This window comes from Silurus aristotelis (assembly GCF_946808225.1).
Source record: "Silurus aristotelis genome assembly, chromosome: 3".
NCBI classification, from domain to species: Eukaryota; Metazoa; Chordata; class Actinopteri; order Siluriformes; family Siluridae; genus Silurus; species Silurus aristotelis.
In genome coordinates this window covers 20,294,505-20,305,873 of record NC_139576.1, presented here as the reverse complement: position 1 = coordinate 20,305,873, position 11,369 = coordinate 20,294,505, and the positions used below count along the sequence as shown (strand labels likewise).

At 35.5% G+C, this 11,369-nt stretch overlaps 1 protein-coding gene across 5 annotated transcripts in view; it reads right to left on the bottom strand.

The window, feature by feature from the left end:
• Window positions 1-797: 797 nt before the first annotated feature.
• Window positions 798-11,369, bottom strand: part of rapgef4a (Rap guanine nucleotide exchange factor 4a) — a 38,385-nt gene continuing 27,813 nt past the window's right edge. For 4 of the 5 annotated variants that reach the window (XM_083536703.1, XM_083536705.1, XM_083536707.1 and 1 more), the window contains 18 exons: window positions 11,193-11,339; window positions 10,251-10,357; window positions 9,988-10,088; window positions 9,206-9,284; window positions 8,780-8,930; window positions 7,752-7,840; window positions 7,600-7,630; window positions 7,411-7,489; window positions 6,430-6,576; window positions 5,448-5,545; window positions 4,756-4,881; window positions 4,109-4,287; window positions 3,879-3,969; window positions 3,617-3,667; window positions 3,418-3,505; window positions 3,040-3,104; window positions 2,094-2,148; window positions 798-1,843 (listed from right to left, as the gene is read on the bottom strand). In XM_083536703.1, the coding sequence (XP_083392829.1) occupies window positions 1,716-1,843; window positions 2,094-2,148; window positions 3,040-3,104; window positions 3,418-3,505; window positions 3,617-3,667; window positions 3,879-3,969; window positions 4,109-4,287; window positions 4,756-4,881; window positions 5,448-5,545; window positions 6,430-6,576; window positions 7,411-7,489; window positions 7,600-7,630; window positions 7,752-7,840; window positions 8,780-8,930; window positions 9,206-9,284; window positions 9,988-10,088; window positions 10,251-10,357; window positions 11,193-11,339 (1,812 nt within the window). In that variant the 3' untranslated portion in view covers window positions 798-1,715. The remainder of the gene's footprint in view (window positions 1,844-2,093; window positions 2,149-3,039; window positions 3,105-3,417; window positions 3,506-3,616; window positions 3,668-3,878; window positions 3,970-4,108; window positions 4,288-4,755; window positions 4,882-5,447; window positions 5,546-6,429; window positions 6,577-7,410; window positions 7,490-7,599; window positions 7,631-7,751; window positions 7,841-8,779; window positions 8,931-9,205; window positions 9,285-9,987; window positions 10,089-10,250; window positions 10,358-11,192; window positions 11,340-11,369) is intronic. The other variant, XM_083536704.1, reaches the window with a different exon arrangement.

The following is an 11,369-nucleotide window of genomic DNA, read 5'->3' as shown; positions in this document are numbered from 1 at the left end:
ATGTGGTCTAGGGAACAACAGATGGTGAACTGATGACAGGGTCATGGGCTCCAAAGGCTCATTAATGCATTCTGGCAGCAAAAACCAGTCTGCCTAATCTGAACACATAGAAGAGTTACGTTAGCGCAAATTACTTACACAAAGTGAAAAAGCAAAAAGTTAATGCTGGTTATAATAGAAAGATGTCCACCAGAGAAAGCACAGTGGGCTTGGAAACATTAGACCTGGACCACCAAGAAAGAAAAATTGCTTGGTCTGATAAATCATGGTTTTTGTTTTACATTTTATAGACAGCCAAGTGTTTTGCTGTACCTGTAGAAAATATCTCACCATGATGCACTATGGAAAGCAGGCTAGTAAGGGCAAAGTACTGCTGAGAAAACTTGGGTCCTGGCATTCACGCAGAATTTACTTTGAAACGAACCACCAACCTAAACATTGTTGCAAAACAAAAACAACCCCTTTATGGCAACGGTATTCTCTAATGGCAGTCCCCTTTTTTCAGCAAGATGATGCTCCAAAATTGTTCAATGGTTTTAAGAAACATGGCCGATAGTTCAAGGTTTTGGCTTGGCCTCTAAATTCCACTGATTCAATCTAATTAAGCTTTTTTGAAGGATGTGCTGGACAAACAAGTCCAATACTTAGAGGCTCCACCTCACAACCTACAGGAACTTAAAGGATCTGCTAACATCTCGGTGTAAAATTCCGCAGTACATCTTCAGAGCTGTTTTGCGGAAAAACACAGACTTACGCGACAATTTTTTTTTTATCAATAATCAAACCAGAACTGACTATTCAGAGCGGCATATAAGCGTCTTTTTAATAGACTTCAAATATTTACAAAATGCATACATCCCTCAGTAAACACTCTGATTATTTACACAGTGCAGTCGACATATAACAGTTAAAATGTTGAACAGAGCTTACCCACAGACTTCTAAAATGTGCTTGGGGTCCCTTGATTTAGTGATGAAATAATTTCATGCTGAGGTGCAAACGAAGTAACACTTAATATTACATCAGATGCACAACATCAACAAACCCGATTCAAAACAACTTGTGTGCAAAAATAATAGAACACACCTTGTACTACATTCATCACAAGATCATCTGCAATTCAACAAGCTCACTGACTCTCCACCAAACAGAACAGTACAAGAAATAAACAGATAGTTTTCCAGATTCCTGCTTAAAACCTTTGAGGTTTTTGTAGACAGTCCAGTCTTCGAGCATTTTTGATGGATATGAAAACAATTATAAGACAACACCTCAGCATGTCAGAAAAATATACTATGTACATACAGGTACAAAAAACTGCAAAAGATTGTCTTTGATAATTCCTTATGCGTTAAAATTAAAACAGCATCCTACAAATGGCACATATAATATATATGTGGGTATGCTCATGGTTTCCGCTGATCATGTTGAGGAAGAGCTTTTTTGGCTTGTCATATATACTCACTCAACATTTAACATAGGAAAAGCTATACACCTGTTTAGTCATGCAATCTAATCAGCCATTCATGTGGCAGTAGTGTATAGTATACATCGGCATAGTTTAAACATTGTGCTGCTCCCACCTGACTGGCTTATTGGATAATTGTGAATGAGCAGCTGTATAGCTGTTCCTATTAAAATGGCCCGAGTATATACAGCTAGCTTATTCACTGGAAGGAGTAAAGCAGCATGAATATGTCCTTAATGAGCAGGGCTCAGGGGCGTCGGGGCTCCAGCTTGTGAGAAAGTTGGGAAAGAGTACGTTGGTTGTCAATCACACTGATTTGTCGCACATAGAGCCGAACATCCTGGTGGTTCTTGGTGGCTTGAGGCGCTTCATGGTCTATAAACATGTTGAAATAGTGGATGAAAAAAGTGGATCAGATTGCAAGTAATTTAGTGTGTGGTTTGTAATTTAATGTTTAATATAATTAGCATAATTATAATTAAAATACTAACTTGTTAAAATTGCAATTATATATTATTAAAAAGAATTATAATACTATACAAACCAAATGACAAAACACACTGCACATAACTTGCTGAATAAGCATCTTAAACAGAATTACATGTTCTTCGTGCTATGGACTTACTGAAGGGTTGACTTCTGCAGTATCTTATTATCCGCACTGTGTTGGCAATCATTCGCTGAAAAAAGTATATCAGCATTGTATTAATCTAACACAGAGCTATTTGAATGCAGTATATAACCAGTTTTAATTATTATATTTTAAATAAATTTTTTACTTTTCGATTGCATATTATTCAGTAATTCCTGTGGATATTGAAGTATCTACTGGGAAGGTGCCTGTCAAAAGTTTGGAAACACTTGGACCTGTTAATATGCTAAAATTAGGTAAAAGGCAAAAACACACAAGAACTGGACAGTGAATGACTGGAAGAAGTCCATATTAGTCATTTGTGGCTTAAACCGAAAAAATGATGTAGTAAAAATAACAAAAGAAAAATATTACCTGATTGCCTCACACCCACAGTCAAACATTGAAGTAGAAGCTTAATGCTTTGAAATGGTTTTGAATAATGGAATGTCTACGTCTTATGTTTTATAAGCATTATTTAAAGAGCAAACTTTCGGCTGTAGTGTTATCTAGCATGGAATGGCCTGCAAAGTCACCGCACCTATATCCTATCGCAAGGTCAGAAAGAAATGTCCAACTAGCAAAGAGCATCTTTGGCAAGTTTTACAAGAGGCATGGCAAAGTATTTCAGCTGATTGTTTGGAGAAACTAACTGTCCAGATGTGAAGAGCGTGTAAAGCTGTTATTAATGCCATAGGAGGATTTTTCAATAAAAATAAAGATTAACATCTAAATATTTTTATATTTGTTTGGTCATTTCCCTTTACCATTAAATTACCTATTTTTTACATAAAAAGAAAAGACACATGCATGTGTTTCTCAAAAAAGATATAAGCCTTTCCAAACTTTTGACCGGCACTGTACTTATTTAGAAAAATAAAGAATGGTTTATAGTTTTGTACATTTAAAAGTGTTAACCAAGGATTTTAAAAAGACTCACCATTTTCTCAAAGTTTACCAAACTGTCAACAAATGTCTTGTTGCCTTCATGAGTAAATGTCATATCTGACAGGAACAACAATAATAAAAGATTATATATATATATATATATATATATATATATATATATATATATATATATATATATATATATATATAAATAGTAACAAGCAATCAGAATTATAGTGCTTTCTTGATCTTAATAACCTCATCTATGTTCATGGTATGTTCAAATATATTTTATATCAGATATGTCTCTATATTCAGTTATAACCCTGTCTCCACTACAATCTGCTCTGCTCAATTGCTTACTGCAGACTTTTCCAGAGAAAAATGGATGTTGTTAAAAGGAGATAGGACAGGCCTAATTTGCACTCACCTTTAATCAGTAAAGGCATGAAGGGGATGATGGGAGAATCCAGTTTAGCAACAGTGAGGCGGTAAGCTCTGTGGTTTCTAGAGGGGTCCTGAAAGGTTCAAAGGCAGAGTTGGAACGGGCCAAAAAGCAAATGAGAGATGCAATTTGTTTACTACTCGCTAAATGTACTTTAAATCATATTAACACAATTTTAGCTTACCATCAGGTTTTCATACTCTGCATAAACCTTTTTAAACTTGCTGGGCAGTTTCTATAAGGAGCAAGAAGTAAAAATAAATTCCAGAATATCAGATGCTCATAGATTTACTAATTAGGGTGTGTGTATGAGTTCTTATTACGTGTATCTCGTAAAACACAAAACACCTATGCACTGCTATTACATACAGTACTGTGGAAGTTTAAATCTGACCCTAGAGTATAATGATGATAAAGATAATGATGAATATGCTATAAAATCGTACCTCCCACGTCTGGTTTAGCCGGCTGATTGCTGGATTACTTAATCCCATTATAATAGCAAAGAACGAGTTTAGATTTCTAAACTCTTTACAGCTAAGAAAAAGAAAGATGCAGACAAACAGGCATAAGTTCTTTAAATCATTCATTTAGAAACCATAACCACCCTAGAATCTTTGTAACACTTGTAAGTCATGAACATTTGTAACTAATAGGCAAAATGAATGTGTCTCACTGGGCAGCAATCTTGATGAATTTCTTAAGCAGCTGGACACGTTTGCTAAGGGTGGAGCAGAGACATACTTCCGTCACCACCCACAGTTGGATCTCATTGAACCGGCGTAGAAAGAGATCTAGGTTGGCTGTCGCCTTTTTGAAGTGCTGCCGGCCAAACGTGTGGTAAATCAGCTCGTGCTGAATAAAGAGCAGAGTGAATTTAATCAGTTCTGCTGAAAGAAACCAAGCTTCATTTCCCATATGAAAACACTCGTGCTTTTACACTGAAGTCTGTACGTGTGTGAGTGTGTGAGTGTGAGTGTGTGTGTGTGTGTGTGTGTGTGTGTGTGTGTGTGTGTGTGTGTGTGTGTGTGTGTGTGTGTGTGTGTGTGTTGTGCGCCTTTGGTTGTCTGTGAGCACTTGTTAATGTGATCCTATTGCATTCTCTTGTGGTATGCTTTACTATTTGCCAGTGTTATTTATAGGTGTTTGTTTTGTAATGTGTTCTTTCCTTTTAGATCCTGAATTGCACAATGTATATTTGTGGAAACACCTGTAGATTTTGCATGAAATATATTTATTTTTGTATGGTTGGATTCTATTCTGTAAGTCACTTTGCATAAAAGCATCTTCTAAACAGATCAATGTAAATGTGCGCATGTTTACCTCATGCACACAGTTGAAAAGTTCCCATTCATAAAGGGTCATCTGGTAGGCCACCTCTTTGGAGCTCATTAGCTCAAGGGTGGACATGGAGCCAGCAGCTGGTCCCTCTTGCTCTGGTAGTGGACTCTGCATTCACAATAGAGCATAATAATCAATCAGGGTAATCAAACCTCATGAAATGAAACAATAAGCTTCTGCACTTGTAAAAACATGTTTTGTTTCTATACCATGAATAATTGATTTCAAAGATTTTGTTTTTTGTTGATTATATCCCTCTGAGGGATTTTCAAAAAACAGGAAAGTTATATTTATATTGCTGGATCACTTCATACATCCACTAAAATACAAAATTTACATTTCGCTTGTTTTAAATGAAAATATTGTTTTATTATTAACCAAGATTATTAACGTGGATTATTATCAGTGAACAGACGTGCACTTTGAGTAATATGCCAGAAAATGCAATGCATATCTAGCATTATCTCGCATATGTAGATAGAATAAAAAATTTTTGTTTTTGTGTCGATATTGAAAAAATAGTGTAAAATAGTTTGTTTTTGCACTCTTCATTTTAGCAACTCTTTTAGGAAACCCTCTATTAAGTGTTCAATGAAAATTTAAATGAAAACAAAACAAACAAATAAACAAATATTTTCTTCTTTTTTAAGTTAAAGCTTCTGGCTTTCATTTACCAAGGAGTGAATCTGCTCCCTGGAGCAGACAAAGAGACGACCATTAATGCTGAGGGAGGAAAAGATGGACACTTCATTGGGCTTCAGTACCACTTTATCTAAAAGAAAATAAAATTATTTTACTAAATAATAATAACAATAATAATAATAATAATAATAATAATAATAATAATAATAATACTTTTCAACATGATACAAACTTAGACATTAAAAAAACTCTCCAGATTTCACACAGCCCCAAGCCTAATAAGTGATTAGAGCTATAATTATCAGTGGTGCCAAAAATCCTTGGTCATGGTTTCAGTCTAAATATAGTGTGTCATTATTGTTTTGGAGCACTCACACACTTTTCCTGATGCAGGGCCGAGGAGTGTGTGTTCCCCTGCTTGGTTGTCATAACAGAGTGGTTGCAGTTCAATAACAACTCTGAGCTCTCACTCACTCTCCCTTTTATCATCACAAACCCCTAAATGACAGTCATGCTATAATACATGTGTGTATTAACCAGGTTAATACATCAACCAAATTTACTAGTAGTCACCATTGTATGGTTATTTTTGCTGTAATGTTTCTACAATTAAAGTAACCATACAATGGTGAATACTAGTACATTTTCAGATTTGTGCATGTGTGGGTGTGTGTGTGTGTGTGTGGTGTTTATAAAGGTCATTATTAGGCCATAATATAAAAACTTGTCTCCTCTCCAGCAGCCACAGTGGTGCGCAGAATTTTTTTACAATGCAGCAACAGTGATACACTGCTGAGAATAAAGCTTTGTGTGGCAAGCAGCCAGAGGTCACACACTTAGAGAACATTAACATAGCCATTCATCAAATACACTTGAAAAATTGAAGTGGTATAATGAAGTACTTATCAACTTTTAAATAAAATTTTTTTACAGGAGGCGAATCCATGCTAAAAATGACTAATAACAAAAGAAGTAGAAATGTGCATGGGTAAATACAGGCGTGTATGTTCTCACCACCAGCTGAGTTAAGGTGAATCAAGAGAAGGTTTTCTTGTGAGCCCAGTTTATCTGATACAGCCGACACAACATCTCTGACACAAGCAGATACAGGCACTCTGATGGTGGTGTAAGTGTGATCACAACAGTACACCTTAAACAGAACTGCAGGTAGAAAATACAGAAGTGATTAAACGCATGAAAGGAAGAGACTAATGTTCTAAATATATACGGTTGACGAAGAGTCAGTGACTTTGGTTTAACACTTTATCAGCTGATCAACACTTCCAAAAAGTTTTGACTCTGCTACTAACATTAGATCATTCAATTGTATGTCTTCTGTTTTCCTTGACCCTCAGCATTCACGGTCAATTTTAATATTCTTTCTGTCTAACGTGTACAATACTGAGTGAAAGTCTTAGGGGCACACTAAGAAATAGTGTAAATCAAATGTGTCTTCAAAAATCATGCAGTTAATGTTTTCAGCATTAAAAAAATGTCTATTAACAATAAACAAAAGAAAACTGAACAGAAGTCATGATCTGATTAAACAACCATTTGTCTTTATAAATGCATCAGCAGTCTCAAATACAAAACTGACTGGTTAGCTTTTATAGGAATCCTAAAAAATCTGCAACAGTATCTGAAGACTTTGACTCTTCCATGTTTGCAGGTAAAACCTGATTATGTTCTCTTTTTGTGGAAGTTCTTTGAAATGTGGTCTATTGCTTTAAAAAAGTTCACGAAAAAAAATTTTTTCAACAAAACTTAAATAGCTAAATGATTTCTGGTTTATGTGAAACATTTAGTGTAAAGACAAAAATTATGTGAATATGTAAAAGCTACATAAGGCCCTAATCACAGTTTAGTAATACATTCGAAAAATATTTTTGCTTTAATAATCAAATATACTGTATATACCTAGCATTTACTAAATTCATATATTTTAACAGTTAATGAAAGCCATGCAAGTCTGACCTCAAAATCAGGAAAACTTACTCTCATCAGTGCTTTTGATTGGCTGACGTTTTTGCAGTTTTTCATCTCCCATGCTGAATTGTCGAAGGAGCACTTTGTGCTGAGAACAGAGGGATTAAGCATAAACTACTGCAGATGTATACTACTATGGAAGAGCAGGCAATAATGTAAATCACTCTGTTCTTTCAGAGATGTACTATTTTTCCTTACCTTTTTCTGAGAGGGATTCGCATCATCCGAACTAAAATGAAAAAATAAATGATTCTTCATGGTGAGTACCGAATTTGTAACTATCATAATTGGCTTTTTAAAAACATTGTAAAGCCTGACCATTGGCAAAATAAGAAGAAAAACAGTCTCACTTCTGTTTGAGGACAGTTTCCAGCTCAGGGAGTTGATCTTTGAGTGCAGGAATTAGTTTGGCATCTTCAGACACTGCCATGTAAAAATCCTGCACCACAAAAAAGTAAACTAAATATCATGCAATTATAATCCACAAGCAAACCTGTTTAGATTTACAATTGTGTGCAAAAGTATGCATTTGGTTTCTGGTTGATCTATGATACATTTTCTGTTCACTCGATTGGGTTACAGTGGTTAGATATACATCAACATTCATTAGCTCAAAACTTTGAATCCCCTTTGACTTGTCCTAATTATTATATTTTTAAATGAACTAAAACTGTCAGCATGTTTCCTTTAAGTCAAGTTCCTACACACAAACTCTTGAGCAGTGTGCCAAATGCAGGCAAGTTAAGACAATGCACTAAAAAAAAGCTTCTTTTACAAGGACTTAGGAAGAAAAATGGATCTTTCTTGTGTAAAAAAAACTTTTATTCATACAATTATATAACTGTATGAATTTTATCAACATTAAAAACCATAGTTCAGAAATAGAAAGAACATAGAATAGAGCACAAAGAAAGAGTGAAAAAAATAAAAAATGAGAAAAAGAGTGCCCGCAAGATTTTTTGAAAAATCCGAAACAAATAGCATAATACATCAAAAAGGTCATTAGTGTAACAAAAGCCCACATTTTATCATTTAGAAATATCATTTTAATTATTCTATTTAATAATCCTGACATTATTTCAGATAATGAAGTACTAATGTATACACCTTTGTGGTTTTATCATATTGAAGTAAAGGTGTGCAAACGTTTGCACTCTACAGTATGTTTAATCAAGCTACATTGTTATGAAGAAAAATCGGCATGAAATGGAATGTTTCCAAGCCAGTGATGGAAACAAAACCCTGCAAATATAAATGGGGCACTTAGGTATAATAGAGGCCTGTCATTTACTGAAACTGATTCAGAATCCTTTATTCAGATTTGTGACTAAAATGTGAACTGAAGCATTGCCCTTGGTGTTTATGTGCTGATGGAGACCTGGAGAAACGCCAATGAGCTCTCCTCCTCCTGCAGGTGGGGGGTGTTAATGGCAGCCCACTGCAGCACCAGACGAATGACTCTGCGCTTGTTGTTCAGAGCGTAGTCCAGCCTCTCCTGATCACTGCCCTGAGACACCTGCGCCTGGTAGGTTCACTGAGGTTAAGGACCCTATGTAGAACACTGACCTGAATACAACTAACATCCAAATGTATCTAGATACCATACATTACAATGTTTACATGAATTTGCCGCTGTGGCATTGAAAAAGACAAGTTGAATGATAAAATACAGTAGAATTTCAGAGAGGCTTAAAATTTACAATAGCAGGCCTAATGGAAAAGAAGGAAAGAGAAGAAGATAAAATAAAAAAACATATTGAACAATAGGTTTAAAAATGGTAAGTGTTTTAGAGATAAAGGATATTGGGCCATAAGGAGTGGACACAGTTGCTTATTGGGGATAAAAACACAGTGCATAAGCACAAAGTCATCCAATGCTGGATCTGCAAATAGACATAAAGAGTAAAAGAAAGATTAACACACAGAAAAACACAATAAGATAGAAGAGAAAAAAGCATGACAGCATGTCCAATAAACATCAGGCCAGACCCCTAAATACTCAGCACATGACTTTGTCTGCATTAGATCAGTGGCAATGTTTAGTACTAAATATAGACTGAACCCTTTCACTCATCATTCACCCAACAGCTCTCATTTAAGTGTCAGATGTAAAAAATGCTGCAGAATACATAGTAAACAATCTACCTGTAAATTGCAACTATAAACGTTGCTTCATTATATGTTGGTTTAAAATCAAAACAAAATTCATTGAAAATGCAGTCTAGAGTTTTCCCCACATTTTTTCAATCTAATTTCTCTTGACTGCTTCATTAGAGTACATGTGAGCATATGCCTTAAACAAGACATGATTCTCTAAATTATGCAGTTCTACACAGTTTTCTGAACTAACTGTAAATCCATATTAAATTGTTACAGTTTTTGATGCAGCTGTTGCTACAAGTGTTAATGTCGTATTAGGTGTTCCATTATATAATACAAAACTGTAATTTGATCAAAGTAGTCCATGTAATAGTTGGAACACTGCTGTGCTGAGATGTGTGTGTCTTTCACTTCACCTCAGTCCACATCACACCAGTCTCTTAAAGATTTTTTTAAGAGCACATACCAAATAGTTTTATTCCTTACTTGTGATGAAAGTACCTGACTCTGTAAACTTGGAATCTAGTTTCATGGTCTCTAGGAAGTGTTCAAGAATCTTCTCTGGAGTTCCAGACATCACAGTGTACCTAAAGCACAGAATATGAAATACATTTTCAGTGCATTTACAAAGCAAGCACTAATAACATCTGATAAACTACAGATACACACATTGTGAATGAATCAATGATGGAAAAACATAAGCACGGAATCTGAGAGATTAAGATAAAGAGGCAATTATATGGTCATACTTGAGTGGTGAGGAGCCTGCATGGCTGAAGCTTCTGATGTGGCTCTTTTCAAGAACTAGAACGTCTGCTTCATGCTCCTTTAATCGCACTGTATTTGCCTCTACATCCTAGAATATACAGGCACACACACATGCCATATTAAAACAATTACATACATGGGTTAAAAAAACATTACTGGTTAATGGCAATGGCACACACACACACACACACACACACACACACACACACACACACACACACACACACACACACACACACACACACACACAATTGCACACAGAATGCTGAATAGTGAGGTCACTATGCTGAATTGACAATGTTGTTAGACAGGAGCACAGTCAGCAGATTGACTGATCCTAGGATCTACAACACACACACACACACACACACACACACACACACACACACACACACACACACACACACACACAGGACAGTCCAATGTACCTATCAAAATGTAACTATATCAGATAAATATACTATACAGTACAGGGTTGCTCAACACTTCTATTAAGTTTGAAGTAACCCAGAATCTGCTGTTGCAATATTTCAAAACCTCCAACAGAGGGAGACTTTATTTTAGAAATAAACTAGTAAACTAGCAAATGAAAACTTAGTATTTGAGTACATGTTCAAATGCAATCACAGTGTATTATATTTATATAAAATAATAAAATAACCATTCAAAACCTAAAGACACAGACAGAAATACCCCCAATAACAGACCACATCCTCTTAGAAATTGCTTTTCCTGACCTGAGACTGCTATTGTCTAAATATAGGATTTTCCTGTGTCCACATACAAAGAATCGCAATAAAAGGGAAAAAATATACAATAAAATAAACACACCCAAAACTGTTTATTGAGTAACAGACACTATGTACACCAAATAGCATATTAAATGAACACACAAAACATTAATATTCAAAATATGTTCTCACCCTGAGGATCCTGTTAAAATCCTCTTTATCCACCCTCAGAAAGTGGCAGTTGTCCTCTCGTAGAACGATGGAGGCTGCACGTGGTGCATCATTTACCAGAGCTAGCTTCCCAAAATCATCCCCCTCATGCAGTGTGCAAACCACTCCCTGCAAACACACACACACACACACACACAC